We start from the raw sequence: 26,485 nt of genomic DNA, 5'->3' as shown, positions 1-26,485 counted from the left end.
TTCCTCTTCCTCCTCCTGCGGTTTGAACGGTGGTGTACGAATGCAAAAATACTTGCGACTGTGATACTTACAGTTTGACAGCTCTTTGACTAGCTGTTAGTTTATGTTAGTTGATTTTATCGGTAAAAATATCGTTTGCTGTTTTTCAGTAAAGCATTGGATTGCTGATCATGATCCAGTAATTCGTTTTACTGATAATAAAAACTTAAATTTGGTGTGTATGTGTATGTAAAATGGAATGGGTAAATGTGTGTGCGTGTATGAGAGAGTATTACAACCAAATGGCACTCGTAAATATTCAAAATTTACAGTATCTACCTGAAAAGTGAAATACTTTATGGGGTAAACGGTCATTGAATTACAAGGCAAAGAAACCTTACTCTTGCTACACACACAAATTATAAAAATAAACTAATGACACATGGTTTTTCTAGCGTTACACTCCTTTATGCTAGTACATCAATTGAGGTACTAGATTTAAACAACTTAGCAACATTAGTAAAATGATGCTGGCCATGAGTATCAAACCGGGAGTAGTTTACTGAAGTGTAATTTTAATCTAGTACCACAATTGATGTAATAGATTAAAGAAGGACAGAAGTAGTACTCGGTAGGTTTGTTATAGGTATCTGCAGAAAACCGTTGTGTTACGGAAGTTTTCTGGAAGTATGACCTTATAAAGGGATAAAATTTTGCTACGAAATGATGCAAAACATGCCATTTTCAAATGGCTCGCAATCGCCAATCCGGACGACTCCGGACGAGATTCCAATGCCAATGTGTTCATAATAACGTGAACTTTCATTCGGCCATAGATTATATGATCTGATCGCGCAAGATTCTACAACTTTTTCAAGTCTGAAACAACACAAAAAAACATTTTTTTTACATTTTTTCCATATTGTTGAAAAAATATGACACTATTTAAATTTAAAGGTTTTTATCTCATAACTTGTTAGAAAAGAGTCCAAAGTACCCATTTTATTATAACACTTGTCTCTTGATCAAATTGTTTATATCTGGTAGGCGTAATTATTTCATGGCTACTTTTTGGAAAACAAGAAGCTTCGAATTTCTTCAGTTTTTGAACACGTCTCAAAATTTGTAAACAAAATGTAACGTTTTTATTCCGTTGCCACTTTATGCTGCATATATTGAAATATATAAAAAAAATATAGAAGCATGAAAAATCAAGAAAATCTTGTTTTCTTATTTTGGCCAGGTTTTTGTACCAGTTACTCCTCTGTGCGACGCAGTGAGTTATCATCTAAGCTCGAGATGTTTTTATGACAGGTGGGCAGGAACTCACGGTCTGCCAGTGGTGGTGAGTTCTTTGCGTTAATGTTCACGAAAAGTTCACTATTTTGCCATACAGAAGTTCAAAACGAAAATTTTTATGGGCGGATTTGAACAGTTTTTGACCTGTTTCATACGATCGGAAGGTGTATGCTGATCACAAATGCCGCGCCAAACTGATTTCCTACGCAATTAATCAATCTTTGATGTGAATTTCGCTAATAAACACGGGGAGCATTTCTTATAGCAAAACTTGCCATAACAAAATGGGCATAGTTCATTTTAGTAAACAAACTAACACTTCTTCCTACTCTGTCACCTATGTATTAGGCGCCTAGATCTAAGCTATGGTGTACCCCATACATATCAGGATAGAGGAAGCCGTTGTGAATTTTTTTTCCAAGAGATCCCCGGGAGAATAACTTCATCGGTAACTTTAGCGGTATCCAGAACAGAGAAAACCGATTTACAATGGGTTTCGTTGAGGTCACGCTCGCGTATACGGTCAGGTGGAAAGTACACCGCACAGAGGACCAAGGTACGATCGCCCAGTTTGATCGAATTCCACACCTGCTCTAAGCATATCTCAGCTTTTTTTTCGTTTAACCTCGCTTTAAACCTAGAATTTACAGCCACTAAAATACCTCCACCTTTAGCTTTCCGGCTATTAGCAGCAAAACTTCGTAATCGTCGCCGAACACCTGACGAGAGAGCGTGCGTGAATCCAACCATGTCTCCGTGAGAACACTGATGTCGTAGCAAAGATCCGAGGTAGCTACGCGAAAATCGTCGACATCACAGTTGACACCACCGACGTTCTGGTAGTAGACGGATATCTCATGCTGGCAGTTGGCAGGATGGATACATGAACATGATGTGGCTAGTGCGGGGGCCGCAGAACCGGAAACACAGCTAGAAGTTGAAGTGGTATCAGGCAAAGGAGAAGCTGAATCGTCAATTTACTTGCCAGTAATAGCTGGTTGGAAGACCCTGATAATAAATGTATAAAGAACGTTCTTTAACTGGAACAAACTCACCCAATCCAACCATGATCGTTGTCCAATGGTGCGGATTTATACATTATGCACTTGATTTAGAAATGGCAGAAAACGTACTTAGCATTAGCATTGACCAAGTTGTACAAATTCGTTGGGTGGTATAAGTGTTGCATGCGTTCTTTCGTAGCAGCACAGGGAGCAACCTTGGTTTTAGGTGGAAGAGATGCAACCTCTTACGAAGGAGAACAGTTCTCACCATTATTTAGTTACGGCTCCGCAAAGCTAGCGCAATTGAGCCTTGACAAATAAAAGAATATAAAAAAACAGTTCTGTCTTCGTCCCTAAAACTGCTCCCTTACTTATGAGTGATTCAAAGAAATATACGACCCCTCATAAGTGTCCCTGGAAGGGTGGCAAATGTTACGCTTTTATACGTGCTACATGTTACTGGCTAAGAGCACCGCCACGGGAGGCGCTATCTCTATCCCTATAATAAGGCTCCATCTAGGTAGCTATTTTAGCTTAGCACCCATTCTTCCACCGGTAATGCATATTTTGAGTTTAGTGACTTGAGTAATGTCTTTTCATCGTGTATTGCTAAAACTCAAAATAATATACATACCCACGAAGAACATCGTCATATTGATGTAATATTTCATTTTTATCAGTCGATCGATGTGCAATAGTTGTGTAGTTATATCATGAATATTCCAAATGCATTGACGGCAGATTGTTTCCCGGGAGCAGCTGATTCCATCGTTTTAAGTGACGAGGAAGACATTGAAGTTGTAAATCATTATGTTTACCAGTCACATGAACTGTTGTTAAGGGCTTTGGAAGAAGACGAGAAAAATCGAGCTGGAGGATCTCGGCCTGGAAAAAAACCGAATATCAACAGAGGTGCTCATCTAGGAGCTGAGCGACTGTTTCATGCTTACTTCTCCGAGAATCCCACGTATAGTGATTCACAGTTTCGGCGGCGGTTTCGAATGTCCCGAAACTTGTTTACAAAGATTGTTGCAGAAATAGAAGCCGCGAATCCTTACTTCGTGCAAAAGCGAGATGCGGCTGGTAAACTAGGATTAACTGGCCTTCAAAAATGCACCACCGCAATCCGTCAGCTTGCATATGGCATGCCAGCGGATGCTGTAGATGAATACATCAGGATGGCAGAGACAACAGCGCTGAAATCTCTTGTGGAGTTTTGTGAAACCACTGTTCGTATTTACGGCCCCGAGTACCTACGCTACCCAAAACCTGACGATGTGGAGAGGTTGTTGCGTGTTGGAAAGAGTCGTGGATTTCCTGGAATGCTAGGATCCTTAGACTGCTGCCATTGGACATGGAAGAATTACCCTACAGCATGGGCCGGCCAGTTTCGCGGAAAAGAGAAAAAACCAACAATCGTCCTGGAAGCAGTAGCAAGTTACGATCTTTGGATCTGGCATGCCTTTTTTGGGATGCCAGGTTCAAATAATGACATTAATGTTCTTGACCGCTCTCCATTATTCTCGGAGATATACAATGGCAGAGCTCCACTTGCTAAATACACAGTAAACGGGCGACAATACAGCGTTGGCTACTATCTTGCAGATGGTATTTACCCACCACTAGCAACATTGGTACAGACAATTTCTTCTCCAGTTGGACTAAAAAAGAAGGTAACAAGGATTTTTTAAATATAATTTTATCAAAGAAAAATTAGACTCTGATACATCTGATACATGTTATTTTCTCATATTCTCAGCACTACGCACAAATGCAGGAGTCTGCCCGGAAGGATGTCGAGCGAGCGTTTGGTGTATTGATGTCGCGGTTCGCAATCATTAAAACACCGGCTAGGCTCTGGCAAAAATATGTCTTGGAATCAATAATTACAGCTTGCATTATTATCCATAACATGATCATTGAAAATGAAAAAGATGATCCAACGATCTGTGAAGCGAACCCTGAAAGCAACATCGATGAAATTACAGCTGACATCCATCGGATAGGTCCAGAAAATCAGGAGAAATTTGAGACATTTTTGTCGCGGTACAAAGCTGTTCATGATACTAACCAGCACTTTCAATTGAGGAATGACCTAATAGAGCATCTATGGGCAACGAAAGGAGAAGAAGATGAGGAAGAAGATTAAAGTGATGAATTTTCAGGTTTCAAATATGTTCCAGTAATCTACACTACAGCTTCAATAAAAACTAGAGTATAAATTCTGGTAAAAATAAAGCAATGTGGATTGATAAATACCACTACAGTCTGGTCTCCCAAACTCGATAATGAATATGGGGTTATTAAACTTGGCAAAGTATGAGCATGTACTCTTGAAGATGGTATCGTCCCTGCCAGGTTCAAGTTCATTTTCTATAACATTACATCTTCCGTAAAGCTGGGTTTAGATAGGGCAAGTCAGTTGAATTCAACTGACTTGAATGCGAATTGAACGTGTAAACCATGCCATTCAACTGACTTGATCAACTCACTTGAATTGAAAAAAGTTGAACCAGGCTCAACTTTTCAAGCCAATTGAATTCAACTGAGTTGATCAATTGACTTGCCTTGTCTCAACTCAGCTTAACTCGATATCCTCCCTAATTGAATTGTGGCTTCAGTATTAAAGTGTCGAATGTATTGAGGAGCATCCATTAATTGCGTCATGCGAGATTGAGGTAAAATTAATCCCCCTCTGCCATTCGTTACGTTTTTGTTATATTTTATGCATTGCTTGTCATATATTTCTAAGCCCTCTTCTTCCCTTAGAGTGAGATGTAATCAATGGATGCCCCCTTGGGTTCGTTCTGTATTCTGGGAACCAGAATGATCAAGTAGGGACACAATGAGACTGGTGATGTTCGTAATGCTTCGTTACGTAAAATGATAAAGTTAGATAGGGGATATCCCCCAGCCCAGACATCTCTCAATACCGTACATTGCTGATTTCCATGATTTCAAAGGTAAATTTGTATCACTAATATGGTGGAAGCATAAAACAAGAAGTAAGAAGAAGCATACATTCCAAAACACATGATTAACACGCTTGAAAGCATGGACATCAGCAATGTCCGGCACTGGGGAATCTCCCTCTATGCATTGTGCCATGGAGTTGTTTAAGAAGCTGCAGTTTTTGAATGTCACACTGTTCCGGCTATGTTGATTCCTTCATGGTTGGCCTTTATTGAAGGACCATCTAAATATTTGATCGTTTGGAAATCAGATGCAAAGAGTCACAGGAAAAGTTCATATTGTTTATTGCTGTAGTAAGTAGAATTCAATATCAACATCGAACTTGCAAAAAAAAAACGAAACGAGCTTATTGAATAATAATACTGTGATAACCATCACATTGAAACAAAGAAAAAAAATCATTCGGAATCTGACGGCAAAATGGAACTATCTTCGGAGCAAGACTCATTCTCTGAATTGGATGGCGCCTCGGCACACGCCTCGGGAACCGAGATGCTCTCATCAGTGTTGGAATCTGCGTTTGATCTCGCATCCAGGATATGAATAGAGCCTGCGTAATATTCATCCTCAGAATCAGCAGGTGGGGTTGGAACGGTTTTGGTGGCATCGTTGCTGTTTGAATCGGCATTTACTTGCGGACCCGGAGGCATTGCTGTGTCGTCTTCATTGATGGGTACTTCCAAAATAATCTCTTCATAAGACTGGCCGCAACCAAATTGTCCCACATTATCCATAGCAGCTTTTCGTGTTTCGTTGAGGATACGTGTTTGTTCCAGAATATAGAATTCTCTGGCCATACCAGTCATTTTATCCAAGTCGATTGACATTATAGCATGGTTCACCATTTGCTTGTAAGCCACAGTTCTCTGGATGCTGTCTTCGAGTTTTTTTTTGGTCAAAGCAGCTAAAATTCTCCCATTATCTGCCATTGCCATACTAGCATCCGCCAAGCTTTTCCTTGACGCTTCCGCTGTTTTGCTTGCTTTCTGTCCCATTGGCCGAGAGCATCCAGCTCCGGCAGTATTCTCCGCTTCGTCACATGGTAATCCAACTGCTTGCTCCTCTTCCGCTTCTTGAGGAGTGGCTGAGCGTTTACGCCTCCCAGTTACTGTTGATTTCTGAACAAAAATATGAAAGAAATCATTTTGTACATACATATTCAAGCTGGAAAAACCTACCTGTTTTGCTGTGGCTTGTTGGATCCATTTTGGAGCACCCTCCAAAATCTTGAAGCAGTGCATCAGACTGAATGATGTTCCTTCCTTGGTGTTATACAGCATAAGCGCTTGCTGCAACACGTCCTCCGGAGAAGCACCGCTTTGTTGCCGGGATTGAACCTGTGCCAGGCAGCCAGCAATCTTATTCACGCTTCTGTTTATGGTTGACCACCTGGACTTTATCCCTTTCATTCCCCGCCGCTCGGGGTCAACAGCAAAGTTTTTCTCCCGGCAGATTTCTGCAAACATTTGCTGGATTCTGCCATACAATGTTTCTGCCTTCTGATTTGTTCCTGTGATGGGTCCGTATCTTCTTCGGATGTCCAGCTTTTTCCTCTTGCTTTGGTATTCATCCTCAAAAAAAATGAAATTTAATGCACTGCGAAACAAATCGAAACGTAAACTTAACCACGAAACGTAAACAGAAAAAGTGCGAAGCAGAGCAGCATTGTCACAAGCAAACAAAATAGCGACCCAGTGCAGAGTTTTAGTGGGGCGCCAAATATGAAAACTCATAACTTGATTTTTGTTGCGTTCTCATTTCCCAACCCCGTTTAGCTACTACCGGTGCGGGCATAAGTTGCTATATGGGGCTCGAAAATAGAGATAGGGACCCGTATGGGGACTCCCGTGGCGGTGCTCTAACAAGCAAGCTACAACATTTTCGAATGAGCCACCACAAGTGATCGATGTTGGAATTCAGTCCAAATTTTGTTCAGTTGCTAAATTATGCACGATACAATTTATGATCTCAGCATGTTCAGTTCAAACACAAAGGCCCGCACAAGTTTGTTTGTTATTTTCTGTCAAAACCCGGACAAATTCGTAGCCATCTATCAAGCTATCTGCCATTACCTAATTGACGAAAACGACGATCATCACCAAAGAGGACCGCACCTCTGAAGAACAACCCCCACAAACAGCACAGATTCATCACCCAACCATCAACTCTTGCTGTCGATTGAAACTTTGAAGAGTGGGCGTTTTGACTGCTCCGCCTGCCACTTCCCTTCGGCGTTGCTCGTTTCGCAAAAGTTTTTACGTAACTCTTTTTCCAGTTGACTGGTGGTAAAATGATTATTCTTTCAACCTTTTTTTCTCTCTCCCTTGTTTGCTACTGAGTTCGTTTGTTTCAGTGTTTTCTAAGCTTTTCTTTGCTGCTGTGATTATTTTTTTAGAGGTTAATTTTCGTGCCATGACTTTCATTGTTTAATATTACTTCTTTTTTATATTTACTTTATTTGTACAGGCTCAATCGAATAAACTTTAGAGAGCCAAGTTATCATTTTCTTTATACATTATAAATAATAATGTCTTAAATCTTAAATTAGAGGATATGACCGATTACTCGCGGTCTTCTCGAGGTTAGTGTCACATCTATGACACAAACGTCATTCCCATATACTTTGCGTGAAGCCGAAAAATCCTGGTTCTCTGGTTCGATCGAACCAGAGAACCAGGATTTTTCGGCTTCACGCAAAGTATATGGGAATGACGTTTGTGTCATAGATGTGGTTAGTGTATGACAATTGTTTGGATCGGGAGAGAATATTACTTCTTTGAACTCTGATGATTTTGTAGGTTTTCATGCATTGGGGCCTCCTAAAGTAAAGGCGAACCGAAACTGGTTGGAGTAATTCCCGATCTGATTAAACCATTCTTCAGATTGGAAAATTTCTCGACTTCCCTGTCAATGTGCTGGCCAACCTATATTCAAACGCAAATATAGAGGCGACCCTGGCGTCGTCGTCAACATCCATACTTCTCACACCAAAGTCACGAGTTCAAATCTCACCTCCGTACATGTCACGAATGACCCAAAAGTGTTAAAACGACTTAAAAAAAATACAAATATGGTTTAATTAGCTCTACATTAATTAAACTGCAGAAGTGTTCTAAAGACAATAAATCGTGTTGCGATTTAGCAGTAATTGAAGAAGACGAACTGGTTGAGAATCCCTGCTTGCTGCTGTCGATGCTGGTGGTGATGATGGTGGTCGGAAGCAATCCATTCCAATCATCCGTACGTCCGTCATCCAACAAGGGTCCAAAGTTAATTCACTTTTCATTACACGCCAGAGCGTCGAAATACGGCATCAAATTTCATGGGATCGAAGAAAAACACAATCCTCTTCCGCCGGCCGCTGCCCTGCACATTCCTCCCCTCTTTTCGTTCGCTCGGAAGGTCTGTAATTAGGATTCCGATACATAGCACCGAAAGACCGGGGCTGATGATGGCAGGGGCCGAATACATCTGTAGGCGTAGGCATTCGGACTCTGGAGCCTAGATCTCCTGGGAGAGATTACGAAAGAAATTACACGTATAATCCTTATTAGGAAATTGGTTTATGCGCTCAAAACGCGCGGAAAAGATGTTAGGGGCCTGTGTAAGAAATGAGCAAAACAACCTAACAAAAATCGTTAAATTTAATGCCCAAATAAACCAACCAGCAGCCGTCGGATGCGCAAAAAGGAGCCCGGACCGGACATTTCCCCAGCTGGACGCGAGAAAAGAACTTTGGGAAAGAAACGAACCGAAAAATGTGGTAAATCATTTCCCTAGCTGCCCGCCGTGTTGTTACAGTGATGGTGGTGGTGGTAGTGGCGGTGAATAGAGTCCTAACTTGGCATCGTTTGCTTGTGCCAAATGAGCTCCAGAAGCAGGTCGGTTGTTGATGAGCAGAATAGAGGCATGTTCTCTTCTTTTTTTGCATTCAAAAGGTACTGTACGCAATTCCCAAATCTAATTTCAATTTGAGATTTAATTTGAAAAGTTGCAGCTTCTGAGCAACGGACAGTGACTCATCCGTTGCCTCCGCTATTTTCTGAGCCCATCTTGGTGCAACTTAGCGTCTCGAGAGATTTCCTTGGTTTGTGTGAAATTACTTTACAAGCTTAATTACACGACGTTGGCATAGCGATGGGCATTTTACTTTGTTGATTGTAAAAGTTGCGAACCTTTGCACTATCAGTTTACCGTAAATTTGTAAGATTTTTTTTTGACTTCAAATGATCTTTATTTCTTGTGTTTGTGTGGTTTACATGTTTGAATTTTCAAGTGACACAGATGCGTCTTTTCAACTTTAGTACATTTGAGATTTTAATTATTAATTACAGTTCCTAGTCCTATCAGGCCTTTTTTAAGAATGACCACCTTGGTGGGATTGGTTTGTTTTAAATTGAAAAAGGAGACTACTTATAACTACTATTTACAACTACAACTAACCTACAACTACTATATACAAATTGCTTATCAAAGCATGTTCTGATAAATTACATTTTTGTGCAAATTTAGTCTTAATTTCGTTAATTCTGGAATCTATTTTGACAATGCCTGCCTCTTCGTGTAAATTTGTTATTCTAGTGTCGAAAGGACGATCAAGTACCATCCTCAGCACTCTATTCTGAGTAACCTGGATTTTGTTCCTGTGAGTCATGATTCCCACACCGGAGCTGCGTAGAGGATCGCAGGTGCTATGATTTGTTTGTAGACGGCCAGTTTGTTCACCCTTGAGAGGCGGGATCTGCGGCAAATCAGCGGATACAGACACCTAACCAAGGGGTGTGAAGTTGTTCGCCTCCTCGTGGTGCATGGACCACCAGTGCTTCGGTACTGATCCAGTCGGCTATTCGAACAACAAACGAGGGGACGCGCCGGACGGCGCCTTGCGATCGATGTCAGTAAGATCGCAAGTATGTATACTGACACACTGGCATTATGTAGGATACAGAGTGGAAACTTATCATAAACCACGCTACGGGCTGGCGCTCAAAGTATTTCATTCTCTTAGTAGAGTCGGGTGGAACCGACCGAAACGACGTTTGAGCTAATGCCTTGTTCGTCTCCGTCCCATAAAACCCTGGCAGGCCTTAGAATACGTTCCTTCCGTGCAGCCCAGTTGGGGCTGCGGTGGGAATAGGTTCGGTTGAGTTATTCCCGTCTTACGCGATCCGGCTCTGAACATAACGCCCCATGAAGGCCTATGTCAACCCTCGTCATGGACCTCACTGCTCGCATAGGCACCCATGGGGATCAATCAGCGACTATTCCATTTGCACGATAGGATAGCGGTCTAAGGGGGACCCAACAGTCGGGATGATTTCAAAAAATCATCAAAAAAGTCAAAAACCCCAAACCCCAGGTGAACAAGTCGCGAATCCGTTCGCGAAGGGTGGTCTACCCAGATGTCCCAAACACAGTGAGCCGAACAAACGGCCGAAATCTCCGCGCGATGCAGAGACAACGGCCGAGATCGGTGGACAGCCGGAGGAGCAGAAGAAGGACTGGCCCGGGCTAATCAGAACCATGAATAGCTTTGGCCCCCTCCCTAGGCTGCTTGCAATCGCGGGACAGCTCGACGCCATCATAGAGTTCACGATCACGAAGAGCAACATCACGAAGGACCTAAAGCAGGCCTTGCGACAGCTCCGTGCAACCGTGAACGAGGCCCAGGACGACCACGAGCGGCTTAGGAAGCGACTAGAGGTCGCAGAGAGGGCGGAACAGAAGGAGCCGAAGTCTACCCAGACGGACGCCTTCAACTTCGCGGGCAACAATACGATGTCCAGCGAGGCCCTCCACTTTGCCGTTACGCAGGGACAGAAGCGCGATCGGCCCTCACCTTCGCCAGTAAAGGGCGCAGCACGCCCTAAGAGACGGAAAGTCTCTGGGCAGGTGGAGTGTGTGTGGCGGTGGCCCATCAGTCCACTGCATCAGTGGACGTACCGAAAAAGAGGGTTGGAATAGCCAGTAGAACAGTTGAGAACAATAGCCCCCGAAACCCCCGGACAAAACTGCCCCCAAGAGCAGTGCTGCCCGGACCAGGAACAAGGGCGAAGCTCTCATCTTCAAGACGGACGCGTCGAAATACGCGGAAATCTTGAAGAAAATGAGAACGGACGAGCGCCTTGTGGAGATGGGCAGTAACGTGAGGAGCATCAGGCGCACTCGTACAGGCGAGATGCTCCTGGTGCTCAAACGTGGTGCTAAGGACCAGGGACCAACCTACCAGAAACTGGCAAAGGAGGTTGTTGGTTCTGGGGTGCAGGTGAAGTCGCTAGGCTCGACTATCACCATCCAGGTTAAGGACCTGGACGAAGTGACGGAGGCGACCGAGATAGTCACGGCGCTCCGGGAACAGTGTCAAGTCGAGGTACCGCAATCAGCGATTACCTTGAGGAAGGGACTGTTCTCCACCCAAGTGGCTACCATCAGGCTCTCTGCAGCTGAGGCCAGAAAGGCGGTAGCCGCAGGGAGGGTGTGAGTGGGCTGGTCGGTCTGCCCCGTCAGTATTCCCCGACCGGTGACGGCTTGCTTTAGGTGCTTCGGTCAGGGCCATGTGGCCCGTGACTGTAAGAACACCGACAGGAGCAAGCTTTGCAGATGGTGCGGCTCGGAGGGCCATAAGGCGCGAGGTTGCCAAAAGCCGCCGAGGTGCACTATATGCGCGGAGAAGGGGAATACCCCTACCAACCACATGGCAGGTGGCCCCCGCTGCCCGGGGTCCAAGAGCAATGCTGCTAAGGTAAAGAGCAATGCTCAGCCATGTTCGAGGTAGCGCAGTTGAACCTGAACCACTGTTCGGCTGCCCAGCAACTGCTGTGGCAATCGGCAGTGGAATGGGGAGCGGATGTCGCAATCATCTCTGACCCGTACCGCGTCCCAACCGGCAACGGGAATTGGGTCACGGACGCGTCGGGGATGGCGGCGATATGCACGATGGGGAGCTTCCCCATTCAGGAGGTAGTCGTGTCCAACTCGAGCGAGGGATTCGTGATCGCCAGGGTTAACGGAGTATACTTAAGTAGCTGCTATGCTCCGCCCAGGTGGTCTATCGAGCAATTCTCGCAGATGGTGGACAGACTGACTGCGGTACTTGTCGGCCTAAGACCGGTGGTCATTGCGGGCGACTTTAACGCATGGGCGGTAGAGTGGGGTAGCCACCACACCAACCAGAGAGGATGCATCCTACTGGAGGCAATGGCCAAGCTGGACGTTGTACTATCCAACACCGGCTCGGTCAGTACCTACAGAAGGAATGGTGCAGAATCCGTCATCGACGTGACATACTGCAGCCCGAGTTTGGAGGGCAACCTACACTGGAGGGTCGATGAGGGTTACACTCATAGTGACCATCAGGCGATTCGGTACAGTGTGGGGCCAGGTGAGAGGCGAGTGGCAGGAGGAAATTCTTCCTGCGCTCGAGGCTGGCGGACGTCGTTCTTCGAGGAGGAGGTCTTCGGCGAAGCACTGAGGCGGGAGCGAATAACCCCGGATCTGACGGGGGAAGAACTGGTAGCAGCACTTACAAGGGCGTGCGATACAACCATGCCTAGGAGAGCATGTGGTGTGCTATGACGCGAGGACCGTTCGAGGGGTGCGCAATAACGCGCGAGCTGTGTCGACCGCGAGATGGCAATCGGAGTGGGAAAACTCCACAAAGGGGAGGAGGACTTACCGCTTGATACCTTCCGTATCAAGCTGGGTCAACAGGCGCCATGGGGAAGTAAACTTCTACCTGACACAGTTCTTGTCAGGCCATGGCTGCTTTAGGAGCTACCTGCATAGGTTCGGACATGCAAATACACGTTTCGTCCACGTTTCGAGCCAGTATCGAGCGCTATGCTAGCGATATGCGGAGCGGATACCAGTCCGGATAACATCGTTCATAGGATGTGTGGTACCACCGAGAGCTGGAGCGCGGTGGTGACTGCGGTCACCCTCATAGTTTCGGTATTACAACGACAGTGGCGAACCGAGCAGCAGTTACCTACTGCCCGACCAGATCGTTAGAGTATTGCTAGAGAGGCGCCATAGCGCTACAGCGGCCCCTCGCACGAAGTAATGCCTTCGGGCGGTTCCGGGGAGGTCAAGGGCCAAGCGCACAGGGTAAGGTTTAGTGGGTCGAGAGTGAAATTCTCCCATCCCCACACCCTGAGTTTCTTCTCAGGTGTCTGTGAGCAGATTCCCCCCTGTATAAAAAAAAAAAAAAAAAGACACCTAACCAAGGTAGAACACTTGACTACAGTTTTCTCTACATGCGAACGGAAGAGGAGCTTTTCTTCGAACAACATCCCGAGATAGGTTACTTCGACAGACCACTCAACCCTTGTGCCATCCATGATTACAGTACAAGATGGAGCCGGTTTCAGTTTGGGCGATTGTCGATGGAGGAACATGATCGCTTGTGTTTTGGAGGGATTGATTTTAATTTTCCACGTGGTGGCATAATCAGCAAAGGCGTTAAGGCATCGTTGAAGTTTGTTCGTTATTTCGCGAGGCATCCTTCCTTTGACGGCTATTGCGGTATCATCTGCGAACAGGAAAAACACGCAACCTTCTGCAAGGGGAGGAATGTCGGAAGTGTAAATGCTGTAAAGCAAGGGGCCCAGCAGACTGCCTTGCGGGACTCCTGCTGGGATGGAAAACGTGTCGGAAAGACAACCATCCAACGATACCTTAAACAACCTTTGCTGGAGGTAGTTACGAGTGATTTTAACCAGATGTAATGGAAAGTCGAAGTTACAAAGCTTGTATACAAGCCCATTGTGCCAGACATTATCAAACGCTTTCTCAACGTCTAACAAGGCCATGGCTGTGGACTTGGATACAGCTTTGTTACTTCGGATGTTATTCATCACCCGTACTAGCTGGTGATTGGTGGAGTGCCCCTTTCTGAACCCAAACTGTTCCGGAAGGAGAATGTTATTTTCCTCGACAAACTTGAGCAAACGATTGAGAATGAGTTTCTCGAACAATTTGCTCAGCGCTGAAAGGAGGCTGATGGGTCTGTAGCTTGAAGCTAGCGTTGGGTCCTTCCCGGGTTTGCGGATTGGTATGATTTTTGCTACTTTCCAGATGCTTGGAAAGTAGTGCAGTTCCAAACATCTGTTGAAGATAGCGGTTAGAAGAGAATGCACTTTCATGCTGAGTCTCTTCAAGATCAAGTTGAATATACCGTCAAACCCGGGAGCCTTCATGTTTTTGGTGCATTTCAGCGCTGAGCAAATCTGTTGTTCTGTAATCATATCTGCCGGAGGCACAACACAAGGGGAGGTATCTAGGTTTTGAACGCATTGCGCAACCTGATCATCGAGCGGACTTTGGATAGTCGAGCCAAGTAAATGCGATGAACCGACATGCTTAACGATCGCATTTGCTTTCTCCTGTGGGGTGATTAAAAGTCGATCGTCATCATTTTTGACTCTGAGAGGTGGAACGGGTTTGGGATGAGTTTTCAGGACCTTGGCTACCTTCCAGAATGGTCTGGAGCGGTCGTCCAGATTCTGGACTACACGCCCAAAACTTTCATTTCGGAGCGAGTCCATTCTGGAAGCAATCTGCCTGTTCAGATCGGCCATTTCACGTTTTTTGCCCAGATCTCCAGTCCTCTGAAACTGGCGTCTACGAACATTTCGGCGCCGCCGGGATGATCTGAGGCATAACATCTCTGATCACGCCTTCCTTCGGAAGGGAAGTAAAGCCGTTGGTCCCCGGTTCATGAGTTGATGGGTCGATAGGTAGGGTCCAGGTATGGGAGCTGCCTTCCTGGCGTCGGTAGCATTGGCGTTCAGCACGGAAAACAAGATCGACGGAAAAACAAATCCAAGGAATAAAAAAAAATCCTTTTTGGACATGGTGTTGTAACTAATCTTATATGTGCTTCATTTTGATTTGGGATAAGTGTTTGAACTATGGCTCGGGATTTCCACTGTGGCGTGCTTCTATTGTGACATACCCATACGTATTTTTGTGATGCGTCATAGTGGAAGCGTGTGAGCATAGTTGGAGCAAATACCGTATATAATTTAAAAATCAGATAAAACGATAGGTGGCTGCCAGGTGGAAGGAGTACTTCGAGACGTTGCTGAACGGAGAGAACGAGATAGCATCTACAAACAGAACACACAGCGACGACGATGGTCAACCTGTGGAACCACCAACGCTAGAAGAGGTGAAAAAGTCGATACGAGAGCTGAAAAACAGTAAGGCTGTGGGGAATGACGAGCTCCCGACCGAACTTCTCAAACACGGAAGTGAGCAGCTGCACCAGATGATCCACCGTATACTGCTCAAGATATGGGAGGAGGAAGAATTGCCCGCTAGTTGGTTGGATGGTCTCGTTTGTCCCCTCTACAAAAAAGGACACAGACTGGAGTGTGCCAATTTTAGAGGAAACACGCTTCTGAATTCGGCGTACAAAATATTATCACGTGCTCTGTTCAACAGATTGAGACCGCTTGAGGAATCCTTCGTCGGCGAATACCAGGCTGGTTTTCGTGAGGGTCGCTCAAAGATGGATCAAATGTTTACCCTGCGTCAAACCCTTGAGAAGTTCCGGAAATACAACTTGCAGACTCATCATTCATAGATTTCAAGGCAGCGTACGATTCAGTAAAGAGAAACGAGCTATGGCAGATAATGCAAGAAAACGGTTTTCCGACGAAACTAATTAGGCTGATTCGTGCAACGCTGGATGGTTCGAAATCATGTGTACGGGTTGCAGACGAGATTTCGGCCTCGTTCGTGACTTTATATGGGTTGAAGCAAGGAGATGCTCTTTCGAACTTGCTATTCAACATCGCCCTCGAAGGAGCGATTAGGAGAGCTGGCGTGCAGAGGAACGGTACCATCATCACAAAGTCGCACATGCTCCTTGGTTTTGCGGACGACATCGACATCATCGGAATCGACCGTAGAGCAGTGGAAGAGGCGTTTGCGCCTTTTAAGAGGGAGACAGCGAGGATTGGTCTCACGATAAATTCTACCAAAACGAAGTACATGGTCGCCTCTAGAAAACGTAGGAGCAATAGTGGTGTTGGTAGTAAAGTGGTGCTAGATGGCGAAAAATTTGAAGTTGTGGACGAATTTGTTTATCTTGGTACTTTAGTGACGTGCGATAATGATGTTACCCGCGAGGTGAAAAGGCGTATTGCAGCCGCGAACAGGGCTTTCTACGGGTTGCGTAGCCAGCTGAAGTCCCGCAGCTTGCGTACGAAAACGAAATTCACGCTGTACAAGACGTTGATTCTGCCGGTAGCCCTTTATGGCCACGAATCGTGGGCATTGAAAGAGGCCGATCGGAGAGCTTTCGGTGTCTTCGAGCGTAAAGTGCTGCGAACAATACTCTGCGGTAAACTGGAAAATGGCATCTGGCGGCGTCGCGTGAATCACGAGTTGTACCAAGTATATAACGGCATGGATATTGTGAAGCTTATAAACCACGGCAGGCTACAGTGGGCTGGGCATGTGGCATGAATGCTGGAAGAGCGTCAAGCGAAGTCAATATATAGAAGAGAACCCGGAAGAGGCCGTCGGCTTCGGGGTAGGATACGCACGCGTTGGCTTTGTGCAGTTGAGGAGGACATTAGGTCCTTGAACGTCCAAGGCGACTGGAAGCGATTGGCTCAGGACCGAGACCAATGGAGACGGTTACTTCGTTCGGCGCAGATTTGAATTCAACGAGTCGTCGCCCATCAGGTACTCATATAGGTTCGTCTACGGAGCTTACGCAGAAGTGATACGCAATTCGGTAGAGCTTGTCAAACGCTTTTGAGCTTATGTAGTATAGAATTTGTTCGGTGCGGTCGCGAAATCTTGAAATGATTTATACGTTCTTTCAATTACATTTTGATACAAAGCTCAGTAGTAAATAAGTAGAATATCTTGGGAGAAAACCAAAATGAATCAACTTGCCAACATAGGCTATCACATTTATTTTGGCGGCACTCTTTAAATAATTATAAGCCTTTTTTTCTCGCTTCGCTTGTCTCGCACGGCTTTCGGAATTCGCGCGGTTCGTTCATAATTTAGATATTTCGTTCAAAACGGATTTACTTATTCAATCGGTTTACTACGCGCACACGTCACAGCATTTTTTCCATAACTATCTTAAAACAATACACACGGAATCCAGTGTTCACGCGGCCAACATAGGCTAGTCCTTTTGCTGTATTGTCAAAGATAGAAGCAAAATTTATTCAAATGGGTCAAGTCGTGAAAACTAAGCTGTCACTCAGCTCCAGCTTGAAAAAAAAAAAAAACAGCAACAATCGTATCTTTACACTTCAAGTTATTTTTCCACTTTGCTAATACCAAATTCAACGCGGTTTCACAAGAATGACCTTCCCGATATCCTGATTGTTCTGGTATCAACAAAGAGTTGCTATTCAAATATAAAAGCAGACAACCTATGAATAATCTGATAAATTTTGAAATCATGAGCCACCATTTGCAGCACACAGTACCGATATCTATTTAATTGAAATAAGGGGTGATTCAAATATGACGTCCACTCTCGATGAGGAGGTCTAAGAATTTGTGACAATACGTGCAATAGGTAACGAAAAAAGCGCAACACAGGGGGGCAGTGGATTATCAAATCAAACAATTTGTGGATGTCATATTTGAATTGCCCATAACCAAAACAATTCCAATTTACCTATACAAAAAGCCTTCCAATGGAACCTGTCGACACGCATTCAATAAACGACCAAAATCACAGATAGAAACCCAGCCAACTTCCCCCACCCATCTTTTCATAATGGGCGATGGTCACCTGCTAAGTGCACTTCATTTAGTTCACAAAGCACCTTTAACTCCCTTTCACCTTTATTATTATCGCCAGCGTTGGGACCTTCTGCAGCTCGACGATAATGGCTCTCGCCAGTTCATGGAAAACCCCCAAAGTCCATTAATTTTAGTTTTAATTCACCGATCAGCTCCACGTGGCCCACTTGTTGTGATGCCGTGTTTGTAACGTAACGTAGCCAAACAGTTCCCCCGAAAATGGCACTCGTTTCAAGCTAAATATTTGCACGCACGGTAGGTACCTATACAACTACATGTCAGCGAGGAATCTACTCACCTTCACTCGGCACGTCGCAGGTGGAGTTGGCGACCGTGCAGTTGATCGGGAATCCCGCGCTGGTGCCGCCGAGCCCGAGAGTATCGTTCGGTGGTCCAGTTCCATTATAGTTGTAAAAATATTCACCGAAATCCTCCAGGAGCAGCATGAAATTGCTTCCCCCGGGTTCGCCTCGTCCGACGCGCGTGTCGTTCCGGCTGCCCTCTGAATCACCCGGGTAGTACACCTGGTAGGCACCGTTGGCAGCCGCAGCAGCCACCGTCGCACTATTGTTACCACTACCGACACTACCACCAGCAGCACTACCGCCACCGGTGCCATTGGACCCACCGTGATTCCCAGGCAAACCAAACGCGGCGGAGCGCCCCGGACGGGTGCTTTCGTTGGAGGGGGAGCCTTCGCTAAACAACCGAAAATAGTCCGGCGAGTCCCATCCGGGGACGAGCGAATCGTTCACCGCCACCATCGCAGGACCGATGAGCAGAGCGCGCGTGGCACCCAAACTCTACTACCACTGGGATCCTTCTTCCGTGTTCTTTTTCTGACGCTTGTTTGTTTACTTGTTTGTTTGGTTTGGACAAATGAATCACTACTGGCGTGGTTGATGTTTGCGGCAGGGGTGACCCATCAGTAGCAACAGCACCTGGCCGCCTCGTTGGTGGAAGGGCTTCCAATATTTTTTTTTGCTTTCCCTCAATGGTCGCCGGACATCGTCGTCGGTCATGAAAATTTGGTCAGGGAATGATGTGTTATTTTTTTTTTTGTTCTATAGTGGGCACTTTTAACCTTACTGTTGTTGTGCGTTTTGGTGCGAATAAATTCAATTTTCGTCTCTTCTTTTCCAATTGTGTTGCATATGCATTCAGGATGGTTGCAGCGGCGAATGCATTTTTTTCTGGTTCAGCAACTGTAAAGAAATGGAATATTGGTTGATAAATTTGTTTTAAATTTAATCAGCAACTGGTTGCCGACGATACTGAATAATAATTAACACTTCGGGGATGATTTTTTTTTCGGACATCATTAAACGTATATTAAGAGACGTTTTAAAAATGTCATGAACAGACATTAAATAATAACTTAGCTTTTTATTTATTAAATCAGATCATGTGAAGGTGGTGTGAATTTATTTTGATAGTTGTTTAAATGTTTCTATACAGTCAGGAATCCTTATTGCCGGGGTAACGGGGGCGTGAATAAGGAACCGCGAATAAGGATACCCACAGCTTATGGGATTTTCTCTAATGGGGGCTGTGGTGGATTATCTCATTTGTTACAATATATAGAGCAATACTGTCTTCGACAAAATTGTTGCACTGAGATAGACCAACAAGCTGACGTCATTGGATTTAGGTTTAATTTGGAACTACACCGCTAGAGGCGCTTCACTTTTATGTTACTTATGACGGGCATGGATCTTAGGTCCAACATAGAATAGTTCGTGATCCTGGCCATATAGAAAAATACTATCTTGAGCAAAGTTGTTCAAGTGACCAAGTCCTTTCGGATGGTTCCATATTAGTTCAGAAATCTCTCACTACGCAGCGCTAGTGTGCACATGAGCTTCCTATATAAGCTGTACTTCAAAATCCTGGCCATATAGAAGGTTACTGTCTTCAGCAAAGTTGTTGAGCCGACCAAGTCATTTCGGATTGTGGGCATAATAGTTCAGAACTCTCTCACTACGCAGCGCTAGTGTGCATGTGAACTTCGAACATAAACTTTATCTCAAGAACCTGGCCATATAGAATGTTGCTGTCTTGAGCAAAGATGTTCTGGTGACCAAGTCCTTTCGGATCGTGGTCATATTATTTAAGAACTCTCTCACTACGCGGTGCTAGTATGCACATGAACTTCCTTAATATGTTATTTCTGGAAAGCTTGTCCAAAGCGGTAATAAGCAGAGGCACCTTTTTTATTTTTTTACTTTAAATAATCTATATTTCATGAATTTGTGTGGTTTACATGTATTACTTATCAAGTGACACAGACGCGTCTTTTCAACTTTAGTTCCTTTGAAATTTCAATTATTATTAATTACAGTTCCTAGTCCTATCAGTCCTGTTTTAAGAATGACCACCTTGGCGGGATTGGTTTGCTTTAAATTTGAAAAAGGAGACTACTTAAAACCAGGGTTGCTTCCACTCACTTGCTATAAAAAAATGATTTTCTGAATCACTCTGAGTGAACGCTCACGAATCATAAAATCGCTTATTGTAACACTCTGGTAGCAAAATTGACAGGTTTTATGAGTCAAACACTTGCCTTTCATCCTCTTCTTGTATCTAACAAGCACAAAATATCATTATAACATCTAATGATTTCAAAATTCAGAAAATCATGTTTTTATAGCAAGTGAGTGGAAGCAAGCCTGCTTATAACTACTATTTACAACTATAACTAACCTACAACTACTATATACACCTAATCTACTATATACTACTAAATTGCTTATCAAAGCATGTTCAGATAAAATACATTTTTGTGCAAATTTAGTCTTAATTTCGTTAATTCTGGAATCTATTTTGGCAATGCCTGCCTCTTCGTGTAAATTTGTTATTCTAGTGTCGAAAGGACGATCAAGTACCATCCTCAGCACTCTATTCTGAGTAACCTGGATTTTGTTCCTGTGAGTCATGATTCCCACACCGGAGCTGCGTAGAGGATCGCAGGTGCTATGATTTGTTTGTAGACGGCCAGTTTGTTCACCCTTGAGAGGCGGGATCTACGGCAAATCAGCGGATACAGACACCTAACCAAGGCAGAACACTTGACTACAGTTTTCTCTACATGCGAACGGAAGAGGAGCTTTTCATCGAACAACATCCCGAGATAGATTACTTCGGCGGACCACTCAACCCTTGTGCCATCCATGATTACAGTACAAGATGGAGCCGGTTTCAGTTTGGGCGATTGCCGATGGAGGAACATGATCGCTTGTGTTTTGGTGGCATTGATTTTGATTTTCCACGTGGTGGCATAATCAGCAAAGGCGTTAAGGCATCGTTGAAGTTTGTTCGTTATTTCGCGAGGCATCCTTCCTTTGACTGCTATTGCGATATCATCTGCGAACAGGAAAAACACGCAACCTTCTCCAAGGGGAGGAATGTCGGAAGTATAAATGCTGTAAAGCAAGGGGCCCAGCAGACTGCCTTGCGGGACTCCTGCTGGGATGGAAAACGTGTCTGAAAGACAACCATTCAACGATGGAGGTAGTTACGGGTGATTTTAACCAGATGTAATGGGAAGTTGAAGTTACAAAGCTTGTACACAAGTCCATCATGCCAAACACTGTCAAACGCCTTTTCAACGTCTAACAAGGCCATGGCTGTGGACTTGGATACAGCTTTGTTACTTCGGATGTTATTCATCACCCGTACTAGCTGATGATTGGTGGAGTGCCCCTTTCTGAATCCAAACTGTTCCGGAAGGAGAGTGTTATTTTCCTCGACAAACTTGAGCAAACGATTGAGAATGAGTTTCTCGAACAATTTGCTCAGCGCTGAAAGGAGGCTGATGGGTCTGTAGCTTGAAGCTAGCGTTGGGTCCTTCCCGGGTTTGCGGATTGGTATGATTTTTGCTACTTTCCAGATGCTTGTAAAGTAGTGCAGTTCCAACCATCTGTTGAAGATAGCGGTTAGAAGAGAATGCACTTTCATGCTGAGTCTCTTCAAGATCAAGTTGAATATACCGTCAAACCCGGGAGCCTTCATGTTTTTGGTGCATTTCAGCGCTGAGCAAATCTGTTGTTCTGTAATCATATCTGCCGGAGGCACAACACAAGGGGAGGTATCTAGGTTTTGAACGCATTGCGCAACCTGATCATCGAGCGGACTTTGGATAGTTGAGCCAAGTAAATGCGATGAAGCGACATGCTTGCCGATCGCATTTGCTTTCTCCTGTGGGTGATTAAAAACCTATCGTCATCATTTCCGACTCTGAGAGGTGGAACGGGTTTGGGATGAGTTTTCAGGATCTTGGCTACCTTCCAGAATGGTCTGGAGCGGTGATCCAGATTCTGGACAACACGTCCGATACTTTCATTTCGGAGTGAGTCCATTCTGGAAGCAATCTGCCTATTCATATCAACCATTTCACGTTTTTTGCCCAGATCTCCAGTCCTCTGAAACTGGCGTCTACGCACATTTCTCAATCGAATCAATAATTGGGTGTGGGAATCAATAGCAACAAACTTACCCCTCACAGGAACTTGTCGAACGCATGTCTCGTCAGCCTCGGATATGGCCTGTTGGAGTCCTTCCAACGCCCGGTCGATGTCATCTACGGTGTCGAGTAGTGGATTTTCATCGATGTTGCTGTCTACCATTCGACCGTACTGCACCCAGTTGACATGGTGGTAGTCTTTACGCAGGCAGCCTCTAGCAGGAACCACGTTGACACCGACTTCAGTCACCACCGGTTGGTGGTCGGAGCTGAGATCGTTGTGCGCCTCCGGCTTGGATAGTCCGATGTTTGACAGGAAAAAATCTAGCGTGGAGGGATTTCCCGCCGGAGAGATGAAAGTTGGTTCGTCCGGAAATTGCACTGTGTACAGTCCATGTTGTGCGTGGTCGAACAATAGACATCCGTTTCGGTTCCTCTGGTAGTTCCGCCAAGCTTCATGGCGGGCGTTCAGGTCGCCCCCAACGATGAATCGGGAGCTAGTACGGGTGATGGCGGTCAGGTCCTTCTTGAATTGGATTCCTAATCCGTTGCTTGCGGTACACTGGCGTGGGCAGTAAACAGCGATGAACCGGACGTTTCCAGTTGGTGATTCCACCTCCACACTAATGGCCTCGATAATAGAAGTGCGGATGTGGGGCAGAGTGCAAAACTTGATTTCCTTTCTGACGATGACCGCTACACCACCCCCCCTGGAGCTGGTGCGATCAAGCCGGATAATGTTGTGGTCAGGCAACCAGAAGCTGTCACCGAACTTTAGGTGGGTTTCGGTTAGAAGACCCACGTCGATGCTATGCTTGCGAAGGAAGTCGGCAAGCTCAATCTGTTTAGCTCTTACAGAGCAAGCGTTCCAGGTAGCGATGGTTAGCGGTTTAGACACCATATTGGATGATGAACTTACCGAGCACTTGGATCTGTTCGGGCTTATTGCGGCACTTACGTAGAGCACCGGTCATGTTGATAAAAATCTCCATCAGTTCGTCTGCTGAGAACAGATCGGGATTGTTTGTTTGAGCTGTTGGTTGCCTCCAGAATCCAGGGGGGGATGGAGAGCTTTGTCCAGCAGAAGATCCAGACGTTTCTTGAGGGGGCGTGGATCGCACCCTGGGATTCGCTTGTCCACGAAGAGGTGGAAAGTCCTCTGTCCTGAAAGCCGGGGCCTTGTCCTGAAAGCCGGGGCCTTATCCTTCCTTCGTGCTGGTTGATTGTTGGTGGACGCTTGATTTCGGATGCGCTTGAAATCCTCGCGTTTAGGGCACTGCTTGTTGGATCCTTGGTGAGCACCACCACAGTTGGCGCATTTGGACGCCACAGCTTCATCCGCAGCACATTCGGAGGTGGCATGGTCTTGAGCGCAATTTCCGCAGCGTGGCTTAATGTTGCAGTTGCGGGTACCGTGTCCGAAGTTCAGACACCGCTGGCACTGAGTCACATCGCGATGGCTGCCACGGTATGGCTCCCAGCGAACGATGATGGAATTGATGGACCGGATGGCTTTCAGTGCGTTGAGCGTCACCGTTCCCTTCTGGAAGTGTACCAGGAAAAGGCTATCCGGATACGCCTTCACATTCTCGTCTCTTCTTGTCATTCATGAGCAGAGGCAGGAAAGCAGCGCTGTTTTATATCTTTTCACGTTCAAGCAGAATGATGTGCAACCAAGTAGTATTTGTTTATGATGACTGGATTTGGGGAAAACGTTTAGTTCATGAAAACAGTGATAAAATTATCAATTGCGCATTTTTCAAAAGTTTTGTGATTAAGAAAAAGTATTTATTTCAGCAGATTTGTTAAGTAATATACTGTCGATTGGCTTATTTTGATTTTAATTTCATCTATAAATGACAAACTTACAAGTGTTCAAAACCTAACACTATTTCACCACACATATTTTTTGATTTGTACCCCAGTATAGTCGACAAAGACGTAGTTCTACGTCAAAAAACGTGCTGAAGAATGTTTCACTGCGGATGTTTGCATTATAAAATTCATTGCATTCTTAGAAATACTAACTTAGCAAGAGGATTTTAAAATTCTCCGTAAAATGATGAGGTTCCTTGGAAATTTTAGACATTATCAGGAAAAATTAAAGTCCCTGTGAATTCTCGGTTTACCAGGATTTTTTATGTAGTAAAAAAAGGTCATGTCACCTTGTACCAGTTGACGATTATGAAGAATTATGAACTATTGAGACTAATGGTAAAACGAATGAAAATAAATGATCGAATGTTTCCTGCAACCAAATGAAAAAAAATGTGACTGCCGGGGTCAAATTTAACGACAACAGCACTGCTACATGCCGAGGACGTCATCTATTCTATATTGTAAGCCAATTTATTACACTGTGACTGTGGGAAAAATGGGTAGGGTAGAAAATAAAAACAATAGGTCGTTTGGAAAAAAAAATCCCTAGATGATATTTGAGAATTTTCATCCCAGAAGCGAGCCACGACTCGTTCCAAAATCATTCCCGAAATGTCCATTCAAAGCAATATTCCTCATTGCTAACTAATTTACCTGGCACCGCACAATACGTGCATCCAATGTTGCACTAATTTGTATTCGACCGGCAGTCGACAACCTCTCCCGGGCGTTGCAAATTGCCACTAATTATATTCCGAACGTAAACTCACCGATACGGGCACCCGCAAGGCAGACCCCCTTCGCTTCAATGAAATATCATGTCACGATTTATGCGCTCACTTCACCCGAGAACTGAACCGTAAGCTCCACCACCCCCGCACACTAGGGCGTGACCCACCCCGCTCAGGCACAAACACTCGCGCACAAACACAAAATGAATGACCCGCAAAATGAAAATTAACCGAATACCACTGTTTTCCACTCCACTGACTGCACCAGGACTGGAACTTCGTGTCTTGGTGCGTGCGTGTATGTATTGTACCAATTGGTCGAGGGTAATTACGGACCCAACCAGCGGATTTAATAAGCGATCAATTCTTCACTACTGCCAGCGGTGTTGAGATTCCTCACGTTCGCTACTTGCAGCTTATCCCAATCCTCGAAATCCACTGCGGGAAATGACACTGCCGTTGCTCCAGGGAGTCCCATCGCCACCCACCAGCCGATAATTAATTATTGATTGTGTTGAATTTTTCATTTTCGGAACACACGATGCTGCACGTTTTCAACCGCCCTCTTCTTCCTTCTACGGGGATTTTGATGGGGGGCGGGGGAGGGAATTCAAGGATGAGCACCGAATGTTTCACATTCTTCTTCGCTGGGCTGCGGCAGCATAGAGCCTGGCATTAATTATATTGCCCGTATATTAATTCACTGCAAACCAACGAATTCGCACGTTGCATACATTTGGGGGCGCACGGAAAAAAACTGGTCGGGAAAATTCCGCACGCAACGAGAATGGCGGACCGGGGGGAGGGGTGTTATGCCGGAAACCACCACTCGAGTGGCATACTTAATCTCATTATTTCGGCAAATTATTTCTGCTATTTTTGCTATGCACACTCCGATAATGATAATGGTGCCGAGTTTCGGAGATTGTTTTCGTTTATTTTCGAACCAGTCATGCGAGTGTTTGCGCTTGCGGGGGCGTAGTTTTGGAATTAAATTAATTATTCCTGAAGTGAAATCCTGGGAACCATGTCACCGTCCAACGAAGAGCGGTTCGCTTTTTGATCAGGAATCCGGATCAATTTCATGGTGGAATGCCTGGAAAGATTGGAGAAAAAAAGGTGATCAATGATGAGTAAGGCAAGTGGGTAATCAAAGTGATAAGTAATTAAAATGTGAACTGTCGTTTTTGAAATATCAACTCCCGTTAAATGGATTCATTTCGAACGAATCACGCAATCATACGGGTGAAAGATTATTCTCATCACATCTACCTGGCGGATGAAACGAAAATCCAACTTTGCCCATTTATCAGGAATACAAAAAAAATCAACCCTCAAGGAAAAAAATCTTGAGACACGTTCCGTTTCGATAC

General features: G+C 45.0%; 2 protein-coding genes across 2 annotated transcripts in view; one reads left to right on the top strand and one right to left on the bottom strand.

Annotated features, from left to right (window-relative positions):
• Nucleotides 1–19,228, bottom strand: part of LOC135705010 (dopamine D2-like receptor) — a 51,209-nt gene extending 31,981 nt beyond the window's left edge. Inside the window, exon 1 of the mRNA XM_065226560.1 lies at nucleotides 18,340–19,228. Coding sequence (XP_065082632.1) covers nucleotides 18,340–18,805 — 466 coding nt within the window. The 5' untranslated portion in view covers nucleotides 18,806–19,228. The remainder of the gene's footprint in view (nucleotides 1–18,339) is intronic.
• On the top strand, nucleotides 3,711–4,431 carry LOC135705006 (uncharacterized). Its single transcript, XM_065226556.1, has 2 exons — nucleotides 3,711–3,955; nucleotides 4,042–4,431. Exons 1-2 carry the CDS (start codon nucleotides 3,755–3,757, stop codon nucleotides 4,429–4,431), a joined length of 591 nt encoding a protein of 196 aa, XP_065082628.1. The 5' UTR covers nucleotides 3,711–3,754.
• Nucleotides 19,229–26,485: the final 7,257 nt, after the last annotated feature.

This window comes from Ochlerotatus camptorhynchus, unplaced genomic scaffold, assembly GCF_037179485.1.
Source record: "Ochlerotatus camptorhynchus isolate MF236.1 unplaced genomic scaffold, CSIRO-AGI_Acam_v1.1 ptg000256l, whole genome shotgun sequence".
In the NCBI taxonomy this organism is placed as follows: domain Eukaryota; kingdom Metazoa; phylum Arthropoda; class Insecta; order Diptera; family Culicidae; genus Ochlerotatus; species Ochlerotatus camptorhynchus.
Note: the sequence above shows the minus strand (reverse complement) of the source record. Positions and strands in the feature narration are given on the sequence as shown.